Source organism: Cucumis sativus, chromosome 5 (assembly GCF_000004075.3).
Source record: "Cucumis sativus cultivar 9930 chromosome 5, Cucumber_9930_V3, whole genome shotgun sequence".
Taxonomy (NCBI): domain Eukaryota; kingdom Viridiplantae; phylum Streptophyta; class Magnoliopsida; order Cucurbitales; family Cucurbitaceae; genus Cucumis; species Cucumis sativus.
Window position 1 is genome coordinate 15,328,992 of NC_026659.2, and position 24,423 is coordinate 15,353,414.

General features: G+C 31.1%; 1 protein-coding gene and 1 long non-coding RNA gene across 4 annotated transcripts; both read right to left on the minus strand.

Moving 5' to 3' along the window:
• Positions 1-318: 318 nt before the first annotated feature.
• On the minus strand, positions 319-5,376 carry LOC101209310 (NAC domain-containing protein 86). Its single transcript, XM_004148867.3, has 7 exons — positions 5,235-5,376; positions 4,853-5,137; positions 3,763-4,043; positions 3,332-3,673; positions 1,858-2,346; positions 1,323-1,404; positions 319-1,185 (listed from the first exon to the last, which is right to left on the minus strand). The coding sequence occupies exons 2-7, from the start codon at positions 5,007-5,009 to the stop codon at positions 572-574; spliced, it is 1,965 nt and encodes a 654-aa protein (XP_004148915.1). The 5' UTR covers positions 5,010-5,137; positions 5,235-5,376; the 3' UTR covers positions 319-571.
• A 12,375-nt stretch (positions 5,377-17,751) lies between these two features.
• LOC116403666 lies at positions 17,752-21,974 on the minus strand. 3 transcript variants are annotated; one of them, XR_004216443.1, is made up of 3 exons: positions 21,036-21,974; positions 19,701-19,814; positions 17,752-19,071 (listed from the first exon to the last, which is right to left on the minus strand). It is a non-coding gene; the product is annotated as an uncharacterized LOC116403666 (long non-coding RNA). The 3 variants fall into 3 exon arrangements; XR_004216444.1 differs by having other exon boundaries at positions 19,683-19,814; XR_004216445.1 differs by lacking the exon at positions 19,701-19,814 and having other exon boundaries at positions 21,036-21,972.
• Positions 21,975-24,423: the final 2,449 nt, after the last annotated feature.

Here is a 24,423-nt window from a genome sequence, read left to right on the forward strand (position 1 = left end):
AGTAAATTAAGCAATGGCCTCCATTTAATTAATATAGAGAATGCATCATAGTTTAAAAAAAGATTGCATATGGTGCTCCCAAAACCAATCAAACATAGACTGACTACTTTTTTGAACAGAGAACCATTTGACCAAAATTAAAAGTTAGAAAATTTATTAAACGTTTATTCAATCACAAATTTGATACAAAAAACTGCAAGTTTATGGTCGTTTTGTTACTTTTAATGTTTAGATGAGATTCTTTTAGCCACAAACTTAAAAATTAGAAGACTCAATTTGATAATTTATTGAAAACGTTTCTTTAAAACTACTGTAGGGTATTAGTTATGCGTACCACGTAAGTGTATTAGCCTTTCCATACATACAAATACAACAATACACAAGATACCAAAAAACGAAAAAGAAAAAAGAAGGAAAACATTGATTTGCATTAAAATGTTGAGAGAGAAGCTAAGTTCTGCCCTCCCCACTTACAACATAATATATATATATATATGTGTGTGTATATATATATATATACTATTATTCGTATAAAGATTTAAAAAAATGTAAAAAAGAGAGAGAAAAAATATCAAATATAATTTGCCCAAATAGTACAAATAGCCAATGAAGCAATACTAAAGAAAATCCCTGTCTTCTTGAAAATCATATTCAAAGCTCCTCTTTTCTTCCCCTTTGATCTGCACTCTTCATCTTCACTTAACAATTTTTCACCTTCATCACCACTATTACTATTAACTTTTCCTTCTCCTTCTCCTTCTTCAGCAGAGTACACTATGAAGATCAACAAAAGTTCAAGAATTGAAATAATTTTCCTTCTGAAGTTATTCCATGGCTTTTTCAGAAATGACCCACTTAAGAAGAAACTAGAGGGTGTTTTTTGAGGTGTTATTTCATGGAGGCTAATGAAATTTGGTGCCATGAAATTAGAGTTCAAGCTTTCGACTTTAACAGTCTCTGACGGTATTGTTTGGTGGAAGAAGGTCTCAGCTACTTGTCTTGTTGAGATGAATAGCCCATGGTTCACTTTTATTTCCTCGACCACCTCGAAACTCGGGGAGCTCGAGTAGTTCGCCATGGTATTGTCTGATCCTTCCATGTCGTAGTTGTTAGGGTTTGGGTCGTCTTCGTTAATGAATGCGAGCGAGAAATCATTCATTTCGTCATTGATTGCAACAGATTGGTCTTGATTTGCAAATAAGAAAGGAAAATTTGTTTAAGTTAATAGGTTATAGTAATTTTTTTTCTTTTTGTTACATTATTCATATTCTCGACTTTTAATAAATAAATTTAATTATGTGTATGGCATATAATGTAGTTACCTTGAAGCTGGATTTGATGATCTTCAATTTGAAAGTTTGAAATGTTCTCTATGGGAACTAGCTTAGAATCTTCCATGCAATTCTGTCCAATAAAATATATTTAAATGTATATGTTAAGCTTTGACAATTTTTCATCATATGAAAAGTAGAAATTATTCAACTAATAGAAATGAAACTATAATTATAAGTCTCTTATTCATAAATTATTCATTGTTAGAAAATGAATTATATAATCACATTTTATTTTATGGGGAAAAAATCGGGCCCTTAGTGAGAATACATTAGAGAAAAACAAGACGTCTTTAGATGGTTAGATTCTAAACACTTCTTACAATTTTCGTTTTTTAAATATGGGTTTCAAATAGAGTCACTGTTGCTATGTAAAAAATGCTTAGGAAAAATACATAAAGAAACCCTAATATATTTAAATTCTAGGCAAAGTTCCATATTTATTTCATTTTTAGGAAAGCATGTAGTATAAAAATAAAGTGACAAAACAAAAGAATTAAATTCATCAAAGATTAAACTACGATACCTTGTCGAGATCTTTGCTAGACATTCCAACCCATCTCAAGTTCTCGACTGCGATATCGTCACCGACATTGCCAACGTCTATACACTTAGAATAAGGATCCTCCCATGAGCTTTCCACATCAAATGTTACAGCAGAGTTCCAATCTTGAAAGCCATTATCTTTGGCAGCCATGAAAGCGAAGTCTTGATCATTAGAAGAACAAGCATAAACATTATTGTTGTTGTTATTATTACTGGCAAGCCCTCCATTCCATGTTGTTGCATCAACTGAACAAGATTGGTTAGCAAGCTGTTGAGAGGCCTGAGCCACTGAAAGAATCTCTTGCAATATGTCGGTGGACGCATTGCTCGAACCACCGAGCATGGTGGGGTTCGTCGGTTGCTGCGTTTTGAAGTGATTGGAGTAGCCAGTGTGAGGGTAATCTTCCACTTCCAGTGGTGGCATAGTGAAACGGTGTTGTAACCTCGCACATTCTAATGCTATGTCCACCTACAAGATCATCAATCAATTCCATGATGGAATATCATCAATCATATGTGTAATAAAGTTATAGAACTACCATTGATTCTAAAAGCTATCAGGCCTTGTTTGGTTTTCTGGGTTTTCAATTTTTTACTTTCTAAAAGTATTTACTATTTTTTCATTACCATTGTTTTCATTTTTCTTAACAAAACACCAATTCTTAGTATTTTTCTTCAAAAAAAGTACAGCCCCATTCGATAAGCATTTAGCTTTTAATTTGTAATTGAAAATGAGGCTTATAAACATGCACCCACCTCTAACTTTATTGTTTTTAATCTTCCTTTTACGCATTCTACAAAACCCACTCTATTTTTCTTAAATAGCTTTTAATTTTTCTTAATTTTAGAATTTGACTGCAGATACTACCTTTGCATTCAAATCACTATAAAAAATTGAAAGTAAATAGAGTTAACTTTCAAAAACTCAAAATAAAAAACGTCATTGTTACCAAGCACCACGTACTTTTTACTTTTTAGTTGTACAAAACAATTTCATTTTTTAACACACTCATATAAAATAGATACCAAAGCAAAGAAACCGAGTATTGCTTATAAACTTAATTTCAAATTTTAAAAACCAAAACAAATCAAATACTTATTCAATAGAGAACCTTAAATATTAATTAAAAGTCTTATCAAAATTAAATGTAAATTTTTCATTATATAATGGTTTAGTCTTTATAGATTATAAACAAATTTGATCCCTAATCAGTTTATCAGTTTATTATATGTTAAAATTTTCACTAAACTTTGATAAAAAATTTCAGTATATGGATTAAATCATTAGAAATTGTTAAAAATTTAGAAGTATTTACCAAAATTAAATGCTAAAAAAAGTTTAAGGACCCAAATTGTTAGTTTCAAGAAATTTCAAAGACCAAATACGTTTTTTATGAAGATTTTGAACCTATGTGGGGATATTTAAAAGAAATGTGACATAAATCAAAACTGACCTTGGAAGGAGGGTATGGAATATTTGCATAACTTGGGAATGAAGGAGCTGAATTAAATGCTTCTTGAGATAAGAATTGAGACCATTTTGTTTCTCTTGCTCCACCAAACATATCAAATGAATTACAATCCTTATTAACCATATGGGATTGTGATTGTGATTGACATTGGAAAGCATCAAATGGCATTGAATAATTTGAACTCTCTGGTTCAGAAGATTGGTCACTATTATTGTTCATGAAGTGGTTAGAAGAGGAAGTCATATTGGAATATGGATGATTATCTTCTATTTTTGGTGCTATAGTTGCACTCTTCTTGAACACACGACAAAGTGCATATGCATCCTGATCACAATTTTAAGAAAAACAATTAATAATTACACGATACCTTTAAAGTTATGACTTGTAAAAAAATTTAGAGATAAATAAGAAACCTGCAAGCCGGAAGAAGCGACTTCACATTCTCGGTCATCGAGACGATATTCGTGCATGACCCAATCGGTACGAGCACCGTGTGGGGCACGGCCACGATAGTAAACTAGGGTTTTCTTCATCCCCACAGCCCTTGATTGAGAATTCACTTTCCTATCTTTGCCTGTGGCTTTCCAATATCCAGCTTTGGTTGCTCTATTTGTTCTTGACCCATTTGGATATTTCCTATCTCTAGGGCTGAAGAAGTACCATTCAAGATCCTTGCTAGGAAGCAATGACTTTCCTGTAATTGAAAAAACAAAACCCCAGCTAATTCAATTTACGTGTTTTTTTCTTGAAAAATAATTGAATTTTAGTATATGTATGAAAATTTTAAAGCAATAATAAATTTAAATTTTGAAAAATAATTGAATTGCATTTTGATTCTTTTCTGTAACCTATAGCTTTCTTTTTGACTTGAATGTTTGAGGAAATATTTGTCTCAAATAAGAAGCTTCATAAATAAAGGCCAATAGAGATAGAGAGAGAGAACACTTTTCTTTAATAAAGCTAAGCCCCCACCACAAACAAAATTGATCAATAATAAAGCAACACCATTCTTATTGAACCCTTCATTTTTCACTTTCTATTTATATATATATGTATATATAAATATATATACACACACATATATATATATTCTTTTAACTAATTTTAACCATAAAAGGAGAAGAAGAGAAGAAAAAAAAAAGATATAATCTTTAATGGAGTACTTAATTTGAAGATAGGGAAAGCTTTCTTCTTTTACTTGCCACTCCTCTATCTAATCTCTTCTTATTTTCAAATAGTTTAAATATTTGATTAAATGGGAAAAAAAGTGAACCCACCTGAAGACTCAAAGAACAATATAATAAATTGTATTTTTCAGGTCAATATATAAGAGGTTTAATTTTACTATCCAATTTGAAACCAAGCACATATGGATTTTATTTCAAAAGTATTACTTATACCAGATAGAGATTTTGTCTCATGTCCTCCATGTAAAACATAGGACGACGATAAAGAAAGGAGATGAAGTAGCATAGAACGAGTAAAAGTTAAAACAAATAATACCTGGTAAATCCCATGGCTCACATTTGTAAAGATCAACTTCAGGGATGATCTCGAGCTCGATTTCGCGACCGTTGATCTTGCGTTTGAGGTAGTACGCAACGAGTTCTTCGTCTGTTGGATGGAATCGGAAGCCAGGAGGCAATGAAACAGAAGCCATAGGATTGGTTTTATTTTTCAGAAAACAAAAAACACAGACAAAAAAAAGAAAAAAGAAAAAAGGACAGGGCTCAATCAAAAAACACTGAGACCAGTCCTTACAAAATCAATAATATCACCTCCAAAACCCTACAAAAGAAAGCATACATACAAACATAAATATCATAAATGGGTCAAAGATGAAAAATTGAAATTAGAAAAAAGTATAAGAAAGAGAGAGAGAAACCTTTGGAGATGGAAAAAAATGAGAGAGTTATGAGAAGAGGAGAGGGAGAAAGAATGTGGGAGTTTGGGATTGGATATGAAGGGGTTCTGTTAAGATGCAAACAAAAAGAGAGAAAAAAGAAAAAGGTGAATGATACAAATAATAAATAATAAAAAATAAAATACAAGGTATTGTTGGCTTTAATTTGCTTTTGATTAATTTATTAGGATTATATATTATTGGAATAATTATAATATATTTTATTTTATTGAGTATGTGAATGGAAAATTATCCCATGCTTCGTACTTGTCCTTTCTAGGATTCTTGGAATCCACATGTTAATGTTATAATGTTAGATTTTGTAACGTAGAAGGAACAAAAGAAAAAACAAAACTACCTTAAGTACTTAATTAATGTCTCTTTCACATCTCACTTTTCTTTCATCTCTCTCTTCCGATCTATTTTATTATCCCAAAAATCCCCAGCTTTTTTGTTTTCCTTTCTTTTGACCATCTATACTAATTTCTTTTCTTTTTTCTTTCTGTTTTTGGATATAGACTGAATATTGATTATGTAGGGGTCCTTACTTTCAATACTTAAGTTTATGTCTATATATCTTACAAATTGTTTAGGACATAATTAACCACCTGCCTTTAGGGTTACCTTACACAAACTATTTTTATCATATGCTCAAATTTACTTCCAATCTATAATTTACAGCTCTCTTAAAATGCTACTGCTGGGATTTTACCAATGAGGCTCAAACTGATAAAAGTATTTCAAAATTGATTGTATTTGCCAACCCATGATCATTTTTATTATTACCAAAGTACTACAAGCATCATGTGAACTAAATCTCAAAACTACTCATTATTAATGAAACCAACTAACTGGTTTATCTTATAACAAGAGTATGTAATGTGTTTTGGTTTTTCAAATGTGAAATTCTTTCACCATGTTCTTTAATGTGACATTGTCTCAACATGTCCTTGGTAACTTTCTTGTTCACCATTTTTTGTTGGATCCCAATTTTTTTTTTTTATTGAATCGATTAGCCCTTTGAATTTTTTAAGCTCTTATGCCATATATAATATTTTGAGGCTTCATCTCATAATCAATTGGTAAGGAGATGATTATTTATCTTGTAAAGAGTGCGTGGTGTTTGGTTTTTCCAATGTGAAAACCTGTCAACAGTAAGATGGTAAAAAATTGAAAGGTTCCAGAGAGAGAGAGAAGGGAATGTAAGTGAGATTAAAGCAAGAGGAAAATGTGCTTGAAGGAAATAAAATTAAATAACCCTAATTAACTAGCACCATGTATTTGTATATATATTGTGTAATTCACAATATAACTTTTTTTGATTTAATAGAAGTTATGAGTTCAAATTCCTTCACTTTCATTCTGTAATCGAAAAAAAAAAAAAAAAATAGGGTACAACAACAGTTGGAAAATATTGAAATGGAAAATAAACATGTACTGATATTCTACACTTCCTTTGTTAATTTTAATTTCCGTTTAAGAAAATAAATAGGATCCTTCTAAATCTGTAAATTTTTAACATTTTGATGAGTTCATACTGACTAGTGAGTGCTTTCTAACTTAGAATATGGTACAAATATCATAGGAAAATTTTAAGAGTAGGACTTAGAATGGTGTCATATCTAAACTCTTTAATTAATTGGTTTCTCCCTGTAATCGTGGATATAAGTGACACCATTAGTGAACTATGGAAACCTTTATTTTGTCAATTTTACATTTTCTTTACAATTTCATTGTTTGTCTGCTTTATTTATGTAACAAAAATGATGCATATATATTTTCTTAAGAATAGGCAAAAGAAATGAGAGGGAAATACAAAGAGAAGCTTAGTGTGGAACGTAAGTTAAGATTAAAATGTGTATTCACTGCAAAAGCTAACACAAAACAGTGTGTAAAACAGTATGATCACGTTGGTATTATTAGTATTTGGTCACACTAATCGAGGAGAAGCCAACTGTTTAGTCAGTCATACGCTTAACGAACCATGTGAAACCTAAGTTTAATCTCCTACAAGTTTATTTACTTTAATCTTTTCATCATTCAAGGTAATGCAAACCTTTTTCTTTTCTAATTCTTATATTTATTCAAATTTGTATATTTGTAGAAGAAGCTTAACAATGTACGTGGAAATAAAAATACTCCAACTTCTTTTTATCGAGATTATAATACTTCAATCAATTGAAGTACATTTTGTGAAACATTGTTGAGGGTTGGTCCAATGCACGATTCAAAGTTTACGAACAGGCCTGAACTCATAGAATACAAGTTAAATCGAAGCGCTAAAAACGGTCTCTGGCATCGTCAACATTACACATAAGAAAAAATATAAGTAAAAGATGAACCTATAAATAGTTTCATTTGGCAATTCCAAAAGGAAGAGTAAGTAGTCTTTAAAAAAAATATTTTAAATTTAATTATTTGTTTTGTATTAACTTAAAGCATCAAAATTAATATAAGATCTCTTTCACAGATGAAACAATTGAAGAATATATCTGGAGACAAACTAGAAAAATGTGTTGAATGTGAAGCCCATGAGATTATGAAGCTGAAAATTTCAAAAGAACTAATCAATATAAAATAGAAGCATAATGTCTTCAAAAGTTTACTACATTCAGGTTGGTAACAAATATATTTCAACTGATTTCTTTTTACAGCTCAAAAATAATATGAACTTTCCAACGTCAATCTATTACATTTTTGTTTATTAATTTTGATATAATTTCGTGACATAAATTAAAATTTGACATTTGAACTTTCTATTTCTTTTTCCTTTTAGTGACGAAAATTTCTTGAATCTTGCAATTCATTTGTTGATCAGTTGCATGTGGGAAACGCTCAAATGAGACTAACTACACTATCTTATAGAGTGTTTGTGGACAAATAATTTTTTTCTTTTGTTTTTCAATCACTCTAATATTATTAAGGCAATAGTTTTGAAACTCCGTTTTTAAAGTCAAAATTATACCAATTTGAAAATTTTAAGGATGGATCAAAATTAAAAGTTCTCATATCAAAAGAGTTTGTAATCCTATTCAAAAGGGTTTTCAGGTCAAGATCGTATGTGAGAGCCTCCAACCTCTCCTACATTTTGGGAGTATATGACATTGAACTATGTTGAAGTAATAATATATATGGTGATTTAATAATCATGTTAATTACTTATTATATTTATCCCTCATTTACTTAGAGGGGGCGTTCTACTTTTAAACATCAAATCATGAGTTTCCCTCAAATTTCTTCATTTTCTCACATTTTCCCCTTCACAGTATCTGCAGGTTAGTATAATTTGAACTTAGTTGGAGAGTTATCAAACTTAACTGATGTTGTTGAGTTTTGATGTGAACAATGGTTACGTATCGCTAATAAGCTATGTTTGTTGTTCTCATCCAACCTTTATTTATTACACATAAAAAAAAACTTGTCATGTATCAAATTTTAGTTAGACGATTAGTAAATTATACAAGGATAAGTATAATCTAACATAACCTAATTATTTTTCAAATCTTAATATGACAAAGCTAATCAACACAATATTAAACAATATCTAGTTTAGCTCAATATTAAACAATAACTGGTCTTGGAGGTGGCCCAAAAATGATTTGTGATAATTGAATAACTAAAGCTTTCTAAACCTATGATTTTTAAAATTAAATAAATAGGCAAGGAGTGTTATTGGATAATAGTTTGGTTTTTGGTATTTATTGATTTATAAAAACTAACTAATATTTTGAAAACTTGAAAAATAATTTTTGTTTTTTAAACTGTACTAATACTGCAACTTAGTAAATGAGATTAAAATTAGAAGAAAAAAAAAGTAAAATTGAAAAAAATAATTTAAAACCAAACTAATAGGACTAGTGATTAATTAGTAATAGAAAATATTATAATTGATTATTTTTTATAAAAAAAAGGTTTAAAATAAAGTTTAGAACTGTTTTAAAAAATAGGTGAAAAAGTAAAGGAAAGTGACGGATATTGTTGAAAACGCAACTAAATAAAACTATATTCATGTTAATCTTCTAAAAAGGAATTTGGGGGAAGAAGAAGTTGAGGAGCAAAAAATGGGGGAGGAAGAAGAAAGAGAGGGCAAAAAGAGAAAAGGGGACCCATGTGGGGCCAGCTTTGTCCACGTGAAGAAATGCAACGTGGCGGAATAGGATGACGTGTTAGGGTTATAAGTTAGTTTTAGTTGGAAAATGAAAAATGTTCAATATTATTCTCCCAATCAATGCTTTTCCTTTTCATCAATCAACCTTTTGGTGCTTTTCCTAACTTTATGTCTTTCTCTTCTCCCTTCTTCTTCTTCTTCCATTTCTCTCTCTTTCTTTTTCTTCTTTTATTTCAATTCTTCTTTTCTTCAATAATTATATTTATCAATTAGAGGTGAGAATTTTAAGTCTTCACTAATTACATAAATTAATGCTTTAGTTCACAATTTCCTGTTTTTGGTAAAGAATAAAAAAAAGGATGGTTAACAAATACTATTCGTCAATTTTAATGGAACTAACCATTTATTCAATACACTTTGGTTTGTACTTACTATATGCATCAACTTTACTACTCTTCTCTTTTTTTTTTTTTTTATTGAAAATAAAAACATTTCTTTTCATACCAAACAATTTCGGATAGTTGCAATTTTAGCAATTAAATTCAAAATAATTAAGTATATAGCAACATTTTAAAATAATTACAAATATAGCAAAATTTGTCAAATTCTATCAATGATAGACCATGTTGTAAAAAACGATCTATCACCGATAGATCATACGAGTCTATCAGTGATACGAGTCTATCAGTGATACAAGTCTATCAACAATGCGACAGTTTTGCTATATTTACAATTTTTTTTAAATGTTGCTATATTTTTAATTATTATTCCTCAAATGACCACTCATTACAATTACCCAAATAAATTACCAACCGCTTGTGAAAATATGGCCTCAACATTTTTATAATTTCAATTGATCAAAATATTAGATAAATTATAAAAAGAAAATGGCACTCAATAACAAATTAAAAATCAAATATTTAAAATGTGTCACACTTCTCTATTTTATGCATATATATATATATATATATATATATATATGTATGTATATGAAATATATGGAGCGTTTCAATTATATCAAAATATCAACCTTATCAAGTATATATCAGTATGTAAAAAATGTATATATCAGTATATATCATTAAGTTGTTTACGGTTACTATGCAACAATTTAATTAGTCTCTACTATATACACTAGAATACTTTTTTTTTTTAAAAAAAATTTGATTAAAGTTATTCGGAACACAATCAAATCTCTAAATTGGATAGGTAATGGAATATTACAAGAGTTAATGGCAGGTTTGGAACTCAATTAGGGTTAAGTTATATTCACCATTATTTAAGCTTAAATGAAACAAGATTCGAGATTAGAATATGTGACTAAATGATCAAATGGGTCGTGGGTTAGGTCAGGTCAAGGGTGTCCAGTTCTACCAAAAGGATGTACAATTTTTTGTACCCACAACTTGATATCAAGGGTTCGAGAAAACGATTAGATATATAATTGAGGGCACAGATAATCTAAAGAGGAGAATGAAACACTTTAGATCAATTGACATCAAATACTTGAAAATTAGGTGATATTTTCTCTTTTTAGATATGAACAACAATAAATATATAAGTAGGGACAATATCTAAGTATATAAGTATATAAGTGGGGACAATATCTTTATAGTATGAAGCCTTTTTTAGTAAAACTAAAAGAGTGAATATACGCACTCTTATAGTTAAAATAGACAATATTATATCATTATAAACATATGAAAAAGGATTGTTGTTGTTACTAATTACAATGGAAAATCATGTTGTAACAACTTAACTTTTTATATTGAGCTAAGGTATTATAAGAGCACTAATGAGTCATGAAATAAAATATTGTAAAGGTAAATGTGGAATAAATTATAAACTTTTTCTTATGGCGAACTATGGTCACTTCTTGTCATTCGCCAACTTTCTTGTACTTCTACCTTCGCCTGAAAAATTAAACATAGAAATAGTGAGTATAAATTTATACTCGGTAAGAGACCCACTACTAGTCTTGCTAGGTGTCTGTTAACTTTTCGTTAGAGCCCTGTAAGAAAGTATCGCATAACTATTGTTCCATAATACATACTATCCATTAATCTCGTAGGGACACATTTTAGCTCTCGTTGAACCCGAAGGAAACACCCCTAAGAAAGTCGAGCTGACAGTGATCCCGTCAAATCATTCATAAAAACTAGCCACACAAATATAAATAGATGGTGATCCCGAGGGACACCTAATATGGTATGACTCTAACAAACAAAGCTAACAAAACATCATAGCTTATACATGTAGAATATCATAAATATCGTATCTCAATCATAACATATCTCAATCATAGTATATCTCATTCTTAACATATCTAAGTCATACATAACGATTGTCCATGTAGCCATCGATATCAGTCATCCCTAACAGTCATATCATGCACAATAGCTACGTTAATGCATAATAAGGAAAAACACACATGGAAGCTCTTTAATCTAATGTCAATGGTCTACTCATAGAATCTCTTACCTCTAAATTTGTTTAACAATTCTTCCCGTAACAGTCACAGTCCAAGTTCTCCAATAACAGGTCCTAAACAGTAAGGAAAAAACCCATAACTTAATTAACAAAATTAATTAACTAAACACACAAAATTTCTTTCAATCAACTTACCCAAAGTTGTGGTTGAAAGCAAATTCAACCTTGCTTAACTCCTCTAATTGAGCCAATTGATTCTTCAAGGGAAAACTCCATAATTTAATCCAAATTAAATTAATTTAGATTCCGAAAAGAATAACAATTGGTGGATATAGCCAAAACCATAAAAACTCACCCCAAATGGCTCAAAAGATACCAAAAATGCAACTTGACTTGGGCTAAGGCAGAAACAGCTCACGAGGCTCGTGAAGGGAGAAGTCGACTTCAATTTGACATGGATGTATGGCTCAAAATAGGGGACGACTCGGGTGTAGGCGCGCACGGCTTGGAAGATGTAGGCCCGGCTCGAGAAGATGAAGACTAGCTCAGCTTGGGTTCTTAATCGACGTACGCAACGATGGCTGACAATGCTGTGCGACAGAGCTACAACCTATGGACGAAGAGGAACATAAAATAGAGAAGAACATATGAAGGGACGCAGGTAGGAAACGATGAAGTCGATTGGCTTCATCGTAGAAGGAACGGCTGGACGAACAGAGATGGGTTCGTTGACGAAGGAGAACAGTGAATGGTGAATGGAGAAAGGCAGGCAGCAGCGACAACACCTATGGTTTTCTTGTGAAGAAGAAAGTGAATAGTGAATGGTTTTGCACGTGCACGCGGTCCAATTAATTATAATAACAAACTATTATTATTAATAATAAATGTTATTTTTATATTTTCTTTAATGTCCTTTTCCTTTTCTCTTTTCAATTGGGGTGATTAAAAAAATCGATAACCTGACCAACTTGGATTACCCAACCCAAACCATGATAATGGTTGGGTTAGGTTACAAAATTGAAGAAGAAAATGTTTGAGCTGGGTTGCCGGGTCTTGTAATAAAGGTCAGGTTGACCCAACCCGACTCGATTAGGCATATTATTATTATTATTCTTTTTGTTGTTGTTCTTATTCTTATTCTTCTTCGTATTATTATTATATATATAAACTAAAACCTAAAACAGTTTTCCCTAATTCGCTGCACGCCCACCCTTAAGTTCCTCGCACGTAGTCGCTTCATCTTCTTCAATCTTCACTTCAACTTTCTTCCCGCTGATCCTTATAGTCAGTTGTCCACCTCTTCGCTTGCCCTTTAAAAGCTGAACCTTGAAGTCGGCCGCCCCCTCTTCGTCGGTGTCCAGTTGCTCGTACTTCAAGCAAGTCCCCCGACCCTCTCCAACATTGTACAGTCGCTTCCCTTGATACCGCTGCCTTTAGTAATTTTCTCCATCCTCCCCGTCATTACCCTAGCTAACACTTTAGATTTGGTGTTGAATTTGTTTTCTGCTTACACTTTGGTAGGTTAAATATTTTGAATTTGTTGCATTTGATTTTGTTGAATTTGTGGCGTTGAAATTGTTTAGTTAAATAAAAATTTAGTTTGAAACTCCAAAAGCTTTGCTTGAATCCCAACACAATCATCTAAAAATTTAGTTTAAGAAAAAGTATATATATTGACACAAACAATTTAGAGCAGATAAAAGTTTGTAGACCATTCTGATATGTTATTTGGTTGTATTATCGGGTGTCCTTAATAATTTTGTGTTGTCCGAAATCTCAAAGATGTTCTATTTTTGTTTGATTGTATGAACTTCAACTTTTCAATGGACATTGGGGACATAATTTGAAAATGAATATGAAATTTTTGGTTGAGAGACAATATGAAAATGATCAAACATATATTTAAAAGAAAAAAACCGATAACCATAAACTCAACCGGATTTTTTGGGTTGGGTTGACCTTTACGTAATGAACCGGTAGGGTTCATTTTATGCCAACTCGGATACTTTGGGTTGGTCCATAATATTCTCCCAACTCAACCCGACCCGACTTATGTATACCCCTACTTTTCAATAAAAAACTTTCTATCTCCATTTAAATACCTATCAAATCCCTTTTCCTCGGTTCTTTTCTTTATTCACTTATTTTCCAAAATCTATTAAATCTTTCTGTTTCCTCCTTTAATAACCCAAACAATCACCTTTTTCTACTTATCTCCCGCAACATCAATTTTCTCTCTCCGAAACATAAATATATAATACTCTTAATAATTATATTATTTTCAATATTTTAATTATTTTTATCCTTCCACAACTTTATATATAAATAACCAATATCCTTCCATCTTCAAAAAAACCCCATAACAACACCAAAATTATTTCAATTTCAATACTTAATTAAATATTCTCCCACTAAATACTGAACTAATCTTAATTTCTTGATTTCCACAAAATTTTACCATTCCCTCCAATTATCTAAAACAACACCCAAATAATTTTATTATAAAATTAAATTCAACGAGATAATTAAATTTGGAATTGGGTGTTCCCTATGCATTTTTTAAATGATAAAATAAAAATAACATGATGTGTTAATTAAAATAAAGAGAAGTAACTGGAATAAGGAAAAGAGTATACAGTGTGTATGCATGTTCTAGACTGGTTTTGGGTTGTGATACTTTTTGGCCTTCTAAACTCAAGTTGAGTAAAAAAGATGTTATTTTAATTCATAAAAAAATGTATGTTGCTCTAGTATGTGTATTATGATTTGGTCCAATAAATGGTAGAGAGAATTTAGGAATCACTTTTTTTAATTCCATTGCTTTACCACAAATAATTAAAGAACAGTTGCTTCAGACTTTGATAATTCTTATTGCGGCTAGTTAATGGCCTTAACCCCTAAGTTTTTCATAGGGTCGTTTTCCACTTGTTCACACGTTAGAATAGGATTGTTGTAGCCTCTTTTTATTTTATATTTTACCATACGTGATCATTTAGATAGAATGAAAATATTAAATCTATGTTTCACATTAATGTTGAATTCATAGACATAGGTACAGCTTTTTAATACAACTGTCCATGTGTTAAACCAAAAGTTAAACTATTGATCAATACCACTGTCATATATTGTTGTATGAACGTTATGTTTTTTTTCACAAAAGCTCGTGTTTGTAAAGGTTGTGTCAAAATAGAAAATAAATTTAGATCGTCCATGTAAATTTCATTTTCATTCAGATGTTTAGGGTTTTAATTTGAGTTTGAGGAAACCCAATTTTGAATGCTAAAGAATCTAGTGTATTATGTCTACACCTATTGCCCTAGGGTATAGAAATTAAAATAAGATAAATTAGGTTATTATAAAATATAGTATAGACAAAGAAATTAGAAAATAATAAATAATTTTAAAATAGGAAAGTTGGCAAAAAAATAAAAACAAAAAAAAATTATGATAATAGAGTCAATGTCACATGTTTCTTTAAAATTACAAAAATAACAAATTTAAAAATAAATCACCCTTCAATTACTATCAGATTAATTAGTGGAAAAAAAGACGTCATCAATTGTTTTTCTAACCTTTTTTTATTATCTAATGTAATTTCCCTTAAATATATATATATTGATATGTAAAAACACTACCTTCAAATTAAAACTTTTGTGGCAAAAATGGCATCTTTGTATAGTTTGAGGAAAATCTACTTATCAAATATACATAACTTGTTCATGTTTCCTACGTACAGGTGCAGTCAATAATAATATACTATACTTAATAATATACGAACACACCAACAATAAACATATACGATACTTATATACCAACACATTAATCTCATAAACTATATTATACCATGTATGTATTTACATTACTTTTTTTGTGACAAATTAATCTTTGGTTATGAAATTTTATTTTTGTCTTCTTCTTTCTTTTGAACAAATCATCCTATCCAACCTCTCTTTCAAATAGTTGTTTATTCAGGGACAAAATAAAGGAAAATTGCACAAAATGACAAAAACATTTAAAAAAAACAGGTCATGACATCTACTTTTTTATATTGTGAATATGACAAAATTTGTAATACTAGACGACTATTAGATGATAATTATAGGACTATCGGAGGGCTATCAGACGGTAATCATATAGTTATCAATTTCTAAATTTGTTACTTTTACAATTTAGAAAATGTACTAATATAAATTCTATTATTATATTTTTTTTTTCTTCAATATTTGGAAGAGTCTCAGTATAAAAACACACATATGAGTTATGAAATATGGTAGTAGTTAATTATTACAATATTTCTACAGTTATATACGTTTTGAACAATATAATTTTAACACACATGTATAAGTGGAAAGATATTTAAGATTTTACAAATAAAAGTTTAGGGGTTATAATTACAACAATATTATACTTTAATGATGATTTTTGTAATTTTTCCTAAATTTAGTTTCATACTACAGTATATATGAGCTATTATTTTCATTTTCATTTAGTTTTGAGGTGAAAATCCATGCTACCAAACATATATTAAACATATATTAACTAGTAAAATATGAAGTTCATAAATTTTATAACTAACTAACAATAATGTTGATTATTCTAACAGGATTACTAGAATTGTAATGGACTGGAACTGTTTGCAATATACTTTTAAATCATGAAAACTGAGTTTATAATCAATGTATATCAAAGTAAAAAATTAATAATAATAATTGTACTTTTGATATACATTGATGTCAAATCATTTTTTAGTATATTTAAGAATGTAATAGTTGATGATGAATTGCCTAAATGTATATATATTTTTTATTGTTTTAGGTTAAGAAAAACATGTAGGTTAGAGATTGAAACCCTCTGATCTTTTTTTTTAAAAAAAAAGATTGCGTGTTATTAAACTATGTTCATATATAAATATATAGTCCAATTATTGAATTTATTTAATACTAGTAAAGAAATGTTTAGTATTGAGAATTGAAGTGGAATTTTGGTATGGATGGAAGAAGTGTAGTCTAATTAAAGAAGTGTTCAAACCCAGTTTTCTTAAAAGATTGTGAAATATATATATATATATATATCAGCAGTATGAAGAATAAATGATAATTTCTGTGAAAAAGGTATAGAGGGGGAAGTTTGGAATATTATTAGTATTGTTAATGTTATTATGTAATAAAGTTTGGAATATTATTGTATGTAATATACAAAAAAGAAAAGAAAAGAAAAGAAAAGAATGGATTAATTAAATGATGTGAAGCGGCTTGTTGGTAGAACCGAAAGAAATCCTGAAGGCAGGCCTTTTTCATGCACCACCTCCCTTTTCTTTTTAATATTTCACTAAATTAATTAGGAACTTTAGAGTAAAGGAAAGCTTCTTCTTCCAAATCTATTATAAAACGTAATCGTTCATATTTTACACCAATTATTTTTATCAAAATTTTCATGTTTTTAATCGAGTTTTTAACCTAATTCTTAATTCTTAAAACAAATGACAATTATTTTTAAAAAATATCTATAATATGAACTATCTATTTGTGATGGACCACAATATATCAAGATAAACTACTATTTGTGTCTATATGTATCATAAAAATAGTATATCATGATGTATTTAAATATTATATGATGTATTAATATCACCAGTGTTTGTTGTTTTTTTTGTTAAGAAAGTGTTAGGTTTATGTTAGAGGAAGTTAATCTGTTGGTTAAGCAAATAGGTTATTATAAATAACTCTTGTAATCTCTCATTTAAGTTGAAGAAGAGAATACCAATGTTTTCAATATCTAATTTCTCATGAAGTATCCCATGGTATTAGAGCCCTAACCGATTCATGTCTTGCACCAAAATTTTATCTTTCCCTTTTCTCTCCCCGATCCATCGCGGTTGGGTCTTTATCATCTTCTAGAGATCTTTAGTCTCCAATCTTTTTGCTTACGAATATTTGTAATCTCATCACGATTTGCCTCGGCTCAACAAACTATGTATTGTTTTAGTTCTAATTCATATTGAAAGCACACAAGCGTTTTGACTTTGTTGATGGATCAAATCAAGCTCCACCAAAAAGACAGTAACAAATTCAAAAGATTCAACAAGATCATCAACCTTTGAAGTTTCGTCAAATTCGGCGTCCTCTATTCATGCTATCAATCCTTTATACGATGAATGGATTTCCAAAGATAATGCATTCATGACTCTAATCAATATTGTGACTTTATTTGCAAAAGCCCAAACATATATTGTTGGTTGCGATTCATCAAATCAGGTATGGATTACTCTGAAAAATCAGTATTCCTCCATTTCTCGCACCAACATTCTCAATATAAACCCTGAGCCTTAAGATCTCTATAAGTCTCTTAAATATACATGTAGCTACCTTAACGAAGAAGAAATTTTATGAGGAGTGTTAGTTATAAAAGAAATTTTGGTATCATGGTTTAAACGACATAGTTGGTGTGTCATTGTTTTAATGTCATAAACAAGGTGTCATGGTAGCCTTGAGCAAATAAATGAAAAGAAGGGTGACTAGGTATTAATAGTGGCAAAAGAAAAGTTAAAATCAACAACATTTTTTAGCATGAGGTGGAAGGGAACTTAAGTGTCATGCCAAGAGGTGGAGTGGAATCCACATGTTGTAGCATGCAAACACTTGAATAGGCTGCAAGTACGAGGTGCCAAGAGATTAGACATGCAAAGAGGAAGTGTCAAGAGGTCAACGATGCAAGGAGAAGGTGTCAATTGAAAGTCCATCTCAATATAAAGGAAAATTTGGAGGAGAAGTTCTTTCAGACCACTCGTGCCATTTGGGTAATTCCAATTTTAAAATCTTTCAAAATGAGTCTAGTTTCTACTGTAAAGCTGCCAAACTAAAAAGGGTTGAGAAAAGAGTTTAACTTTTGAACAAAAGAACCAAAGGTCATTTTTAAGAAAATTTCAGTAGTGTTGAGTTCTTGAAGGGCTACATAATGCATTACTTCGAATCTGAAGCTGAAATTTAGAGATAAGCTATTTAAAACAATTCAGAATGACTTTGTAGAAGGAAATTTTCTCATTTGAGTTATAGATTTTCAGTTATTAATCTCCAAAGTGGGAAGTAGGATTCTAAATAGAAACCATTTCGAGGAATTGAACAAGGTGGGCCGAGGACAAAAGTGGTGCTACACACAAAGGAAGGTAAGGAGGTTAGTTTTGAGGTTAAGGTGCCAAGGGGTAAGCCATGCATGCAACAAGCAACACACATGAAAGGCGCGACCATAAGGCACTCGACGCCCCCACTGCACGATCAACCATGCCTGCACAAGACACGAGGGCAAGGTTAGGATATGGCTTAGGGCCTTGCGCGTGAACGCCAAGCCTGCTGCCCATGCTTGTGCACCAGCTCAGTCCACATGCCATTTTTAGGTCTTTTCAGTGTTTTGACAATTTTTACTTGGAGTTTGGATGTTTTTTTTGAAATAAAGGGACTTAATTGAAAGATAAATATGATTATTTCAGGTTAAGAGGTTTGAAGGATTATCCAAACTAAGGGGTTAAGCTACAAGTAGAGAGTGACTGATGCATTTAAATGACTTCTAATGTTTGATTCAAGCATGATTTATCTAAGTATGATTTCAAGGCTTCACTATTACGATCTTAAAGCTATTTACAAACATAATTTTAGGCTAGATTGCCTTATACATGTTTGAGTAAATTATAGAAGATTTATAAGCATGCTTTGAGATTTCTAAAAGTGATATTTCTTACTGATTTAGAAAGATATTTTTCAAAGCATGAATTTGATTAATGAGTTTATACTATACATGTTTCATGAGCTGTTTTCCCAATATGTGTGATAAAACATAAGTTCGAAAGCCTAAGTTTAAAATTGTTTTCATGAAGCTGTGACAAAATTGTAATAGGTTACCTTTGAATAATAGGTTACCTTTGAATATGCACATATGATTCTCGTATTGATGGGAAGGTTTTAGGGGGCTAAGTTTTGTGTACATTAGTGAAGGCTCCAGTGGCTAAGGAGGAAGGTTCAGCTAGTGCTTACCTACGATTATTATAAATGTTACAACTAAGAACTGGTGATAGTATAATGCACAACAAAATTTAAGAATGTATAGTAAACGGTTAGAATAGTTTTCTTAAAATTATGTTCACATAATGATTTTTGATATTTAATGAATGATATGTATGAAAGCTTACGTAACTATTTAGTAAAGCATGCTTTAGAACAAAAGCATCTCGCTGCTAAGTTTTTTTCAACTCATTCTTTCAAAATATTTTCTCACTTTCTAGGTTTTTTTAACTCAATTCTTTTAAAATATTTTCTCACTTTCTAGGTATTAATTGTTTCCCTCAAGCTGAGCTTACTGCCAAGCCAAGTAGTCAGTCCTTAAGATAACATAACCTACACCCAATTTACATAACCTACACCCAATCAAATCTAAATCACAAGTTCACATCCCCTCAGTTCACCAGTACAAAACATAACCTACACCCAATCAAATCAAAACATAACCTACACCCAATCAAATCTAAATCACATAACCTACACCCAATCAAATCTAAATCACAAGTTCACATCCCCTCAGTTCACCAGTACAAAGTCACACTTTAGTATAACCTACCCCCAATCAAATCTAAATCACAAGTTCACATCCTCCAATTCACCAGTACAAAGTCACACTTTAGTATAACCTACACCCAATCAAATCTAAATCACAAGTTCACATCCCCTCAGTTCACCCGTACAAAGCCACACTTTAGTATAACCTACACCCAATCAAATCTAAATCACAAGTTCACATCCACAATTTTTATACAACACAATCTACTAATATCGTCCTGTCTACATCCACTTCTACATACACAATCCTAGACAATCACCATATACATTCAACATCAAATCTACGTCAATTTATGTATATATAATTTCAGTCATTCACAGTATACAATCAATATCAGTCTACATCCATACATATATATGTATATCGGTGGTTGAGTCCAGTAGTAGAGAATCCCTTACTAATACATAATCCGACCTTAGCATAATGATTTCTCAATAAGGTATACTCATACATAAGTGTCACTCATCTCAGTTTAGTCAGTCAGACTTATATCATCCATTCTTTTAACATAAGAGTCAACCATCATCAGTTCAATCAATAAACATTTTTAATTTAGTAATTCCATCAATACACATAAAACTATCAGTTAAATCGTTTTAATAATTGAAATTCACATATGGCTCCAGTCGAAAGTCTCTTACCTTAACCTTACTTAAGCTCCTTTTTCAAACTACAATGCAACGAACGAACCTAAACACAATCGAACAGAAACCCATTACTTCCACAAGCAATTTCATCCCTTCAATCATTCACTCTAATGTAAATTCCAAAACTTACACAAATTAAACACAATCCAACAGAAACCCATTACTTCCACAAGCAATTTCATCCCTTCAATCATTCACTCTAATGTAAATTCCGAAACTTACACAAATTAAACGGAGAATTGAACTTGCTCGAAGCAACTTTGGTGAACCCAAAAAAATTCAAACACTGTCCACAATTAACACCACAAAAACCCAATATTCTTCGTGGCAGGGCAGAAACGTTAGTGCACCGGTCGACCCAAGCAACAACGTGCAAGGCAGATTAGAACGACTGGTTTGGCGACGAAAACCGGCGCGGACGAAGGTGCGACGGCCTCGTAGATCTGGACGATGGCTTGATTTCAGACGGAGTCGCGACGGTTGTGGGTGGACAAAGTCGAACGGAGGAAGGCGCGGCCGATCGACACTCCAGCACCAACGAAGGACAAGCGACAGGGCCGTGGTAGACGTACACGGCAACAGCTTCGCTGGCGGAAGGACTGCGGCGTGGATTGAAGAAGGGTAGAAGGAGAAGAAGAGAGGAATGTGGTGGGTGACTGAGTAGGGTAGAAAAGAAAAGAAAAACGGAAGAAGAGGAAGAAGAAAGGGGGAAATTGTTATTACTAAACACCCAGACGATTACTATTAGTAGCCTTTAGCTGCCGAGGGCTTGAATTGAGGCAGCTATTTTGGTTACCGAGTCAGACGCAATATTGTTTGCGCCTTCAGCATAATCTATTCTTTTCTTTGTAAACGACTTTTCTTTCTCTGGATCTCCGGAGCGTAGTGGGCAGCCCTCAACTACTTGATAGTTATCCTATCCTTTCTTTCCCAGGATTTGTAAACTCCAAATCTTCAAACATATGCTTAATAATTAATAATAATAGTAATAATATATTATTATTATTAATAACTTTTCCAACTACACTTCTTTTCTTTCCCATTCAAAACTTTTCTTTTTTTCCAAGCCAAAACAATAAAATGACTCAGAACAAAAATTAAAAGTCCTAAAAATCAAGCAATCTGATTAAAATTAATTATCTTAGAGTTCGGGTGTGTTACACTAGTCTACAATGTAATTAGACTAGTTTTTGCCATCTAATATTTATCTTCTTGTTGGAACTATTAGATTTTTTAGTTTTTGGCATTCTTTGTTGTTGTTGTTTTTTTTTAAATTCTTTAGTGGCCCAAGGAATGCAACAATTTGATAAATATGTTGGTATGTGAATCCATTTTAACTTGACATTGTTGTATTTTGATTTAGGTTGTGGAATCCAAGTTTGTATTTGAAGCCAAGTTCATCCAAGGTCATTGAATTTCAAGCTTTTTTTTATAATTAAGTTTGTGTTTCTTGAACTAGAATTGTTGTCTTGTGATTTTTGGAATAGTATAGTTGGATTCGTTTTGTAATTTTGGAATTATCATACTAGGTTGAGGTTGATAGAAGTAATGTTTTGTATATGACAGTATCAAACAAATATGTACAATTTTCGAAATGTTCATATATATATGATGAAATGTTAATGTGTTAAAATTTTGGAATTGCCCTCATGCATATTTATGAGATTGTTGGACCACACTACATGGCCTTACAGGGGTGATACAAGAACTAAAATATAACTAAATTACAATTTTTTTTTTATAAAAAAAAACTCTTATACAGACTTGACGTTTTTTAAATGTCATAAACAAGTATATTCTTGACGTTTTTAAAATGTCATAAATAAATATATTCTTGACATTCTTCAAATGTTATAAACAATTATATTCTTGATGTTTTTTAAATGTTATAAACAAGTACATTCTTGACGTTTTTTAAATGTTAACATCAACATACTTGATGATTTTTACATGTCATGAATATTTGTATACTTGGTGCTTATAAAATGTCAATGTTTATTATTCTTGACGTTCATTAACTATTATGAACTTCGACTATCTTCATGTTGAATTTAATGATGATTTTAAAATCGTCAAGAGTAATAATTCTAGAATGTTAAAAAACGTCAAGAGAGTCTATTTTTGTAGTAGTGTCAAGTGGATTTGCAAATGGAAATCTCGATTGCTCTCAATTTAATAAACCTATAAATCAAATCTAGGAGTGAACAGTGATCTGGCGTCATCAGATGGTGGCGCGGGGACCAATGTGTGATGATGCTAGGGTTTCCACAATGAAGAAGACTTTTGTCTTCTTGCAGCGTAATCTAACCTATATTTAAAATAATAATAATAAAGAGAAATTTAAAACATAGCAAATTTGATAAAATATTTACAAGCTATAACAAAATTTTAGATTCTATCAACAACAAACATTTTATTGCCAGTGATATTCTTCTATCAGTGACATTGACGATAGTTAGTGATAGAAGGATATCAGTAGGATATCATTGGCTATCATTGATAGCATAATTTTTTTTTGTTATAACTTGTAAATATTTTAATTTATTTTGCTACTTTTAAAAAAGTCCTTAATAATAACAACAACAATAATAACTTTATTATTAATAAGGGAATTTTCAAAAATATTAAAATAAATTAAGTTAAGCATAATTGAGAAACAACGATGATGAACACATCTTTCTCCAAGTACTTAACTGACAAAGCGGTTGGTAGCCCTATTTCGAGCACTATTTAGACGAAAAATGCTTTGTAGCTGGCGGGCATTCTTAACAAGGTGTCCTACAACTGCTTCTAAGGGCATCTTCTAAAGCTTAAAAGTTGTTGCCTTCTTCTGGTCTTCATGACCCTCTCCTCAACAAGATTTCTATGGTGCTCATTCTTCATATGTTGTCTGAAGAAGGAAAAAATGGATGACCTATTAAAGACACTGTTAGGAGGATTACATCCTCTTTAAAACCAAGCTCTACACTAAAATGTCAGTCGAGCTCGGTGATCAAGGACGACTGTCGAAGATCACCAATGGCCAACCCCTTAAAGATACAATCAATGGAATAAAAAATGACCTTCCTTAACGTCAACAAAAAGCTCATTGGCTAAAACATAGAGCAACAACCTTCTCTCCTTGGTAATGTCTGAAAGAAGGGTAACATGCATCAACCTTGCACATAAAAAAGCATATAAGATCTAGATAAAAATATTAAGATCAGTCAATTTGATTCTAACTTAAACCTCCTCTCTATACACCTAAGTAGCATCGGGCCTACATAAGGCTTCAATGACTTGAGTGAGATTCACCTCCCCACGAATGACATTCATATACTCTTCATTATTAATATTGGGAAGGAAAAATGGACGATCAATAAACTAGGAAACTAGGAGACCT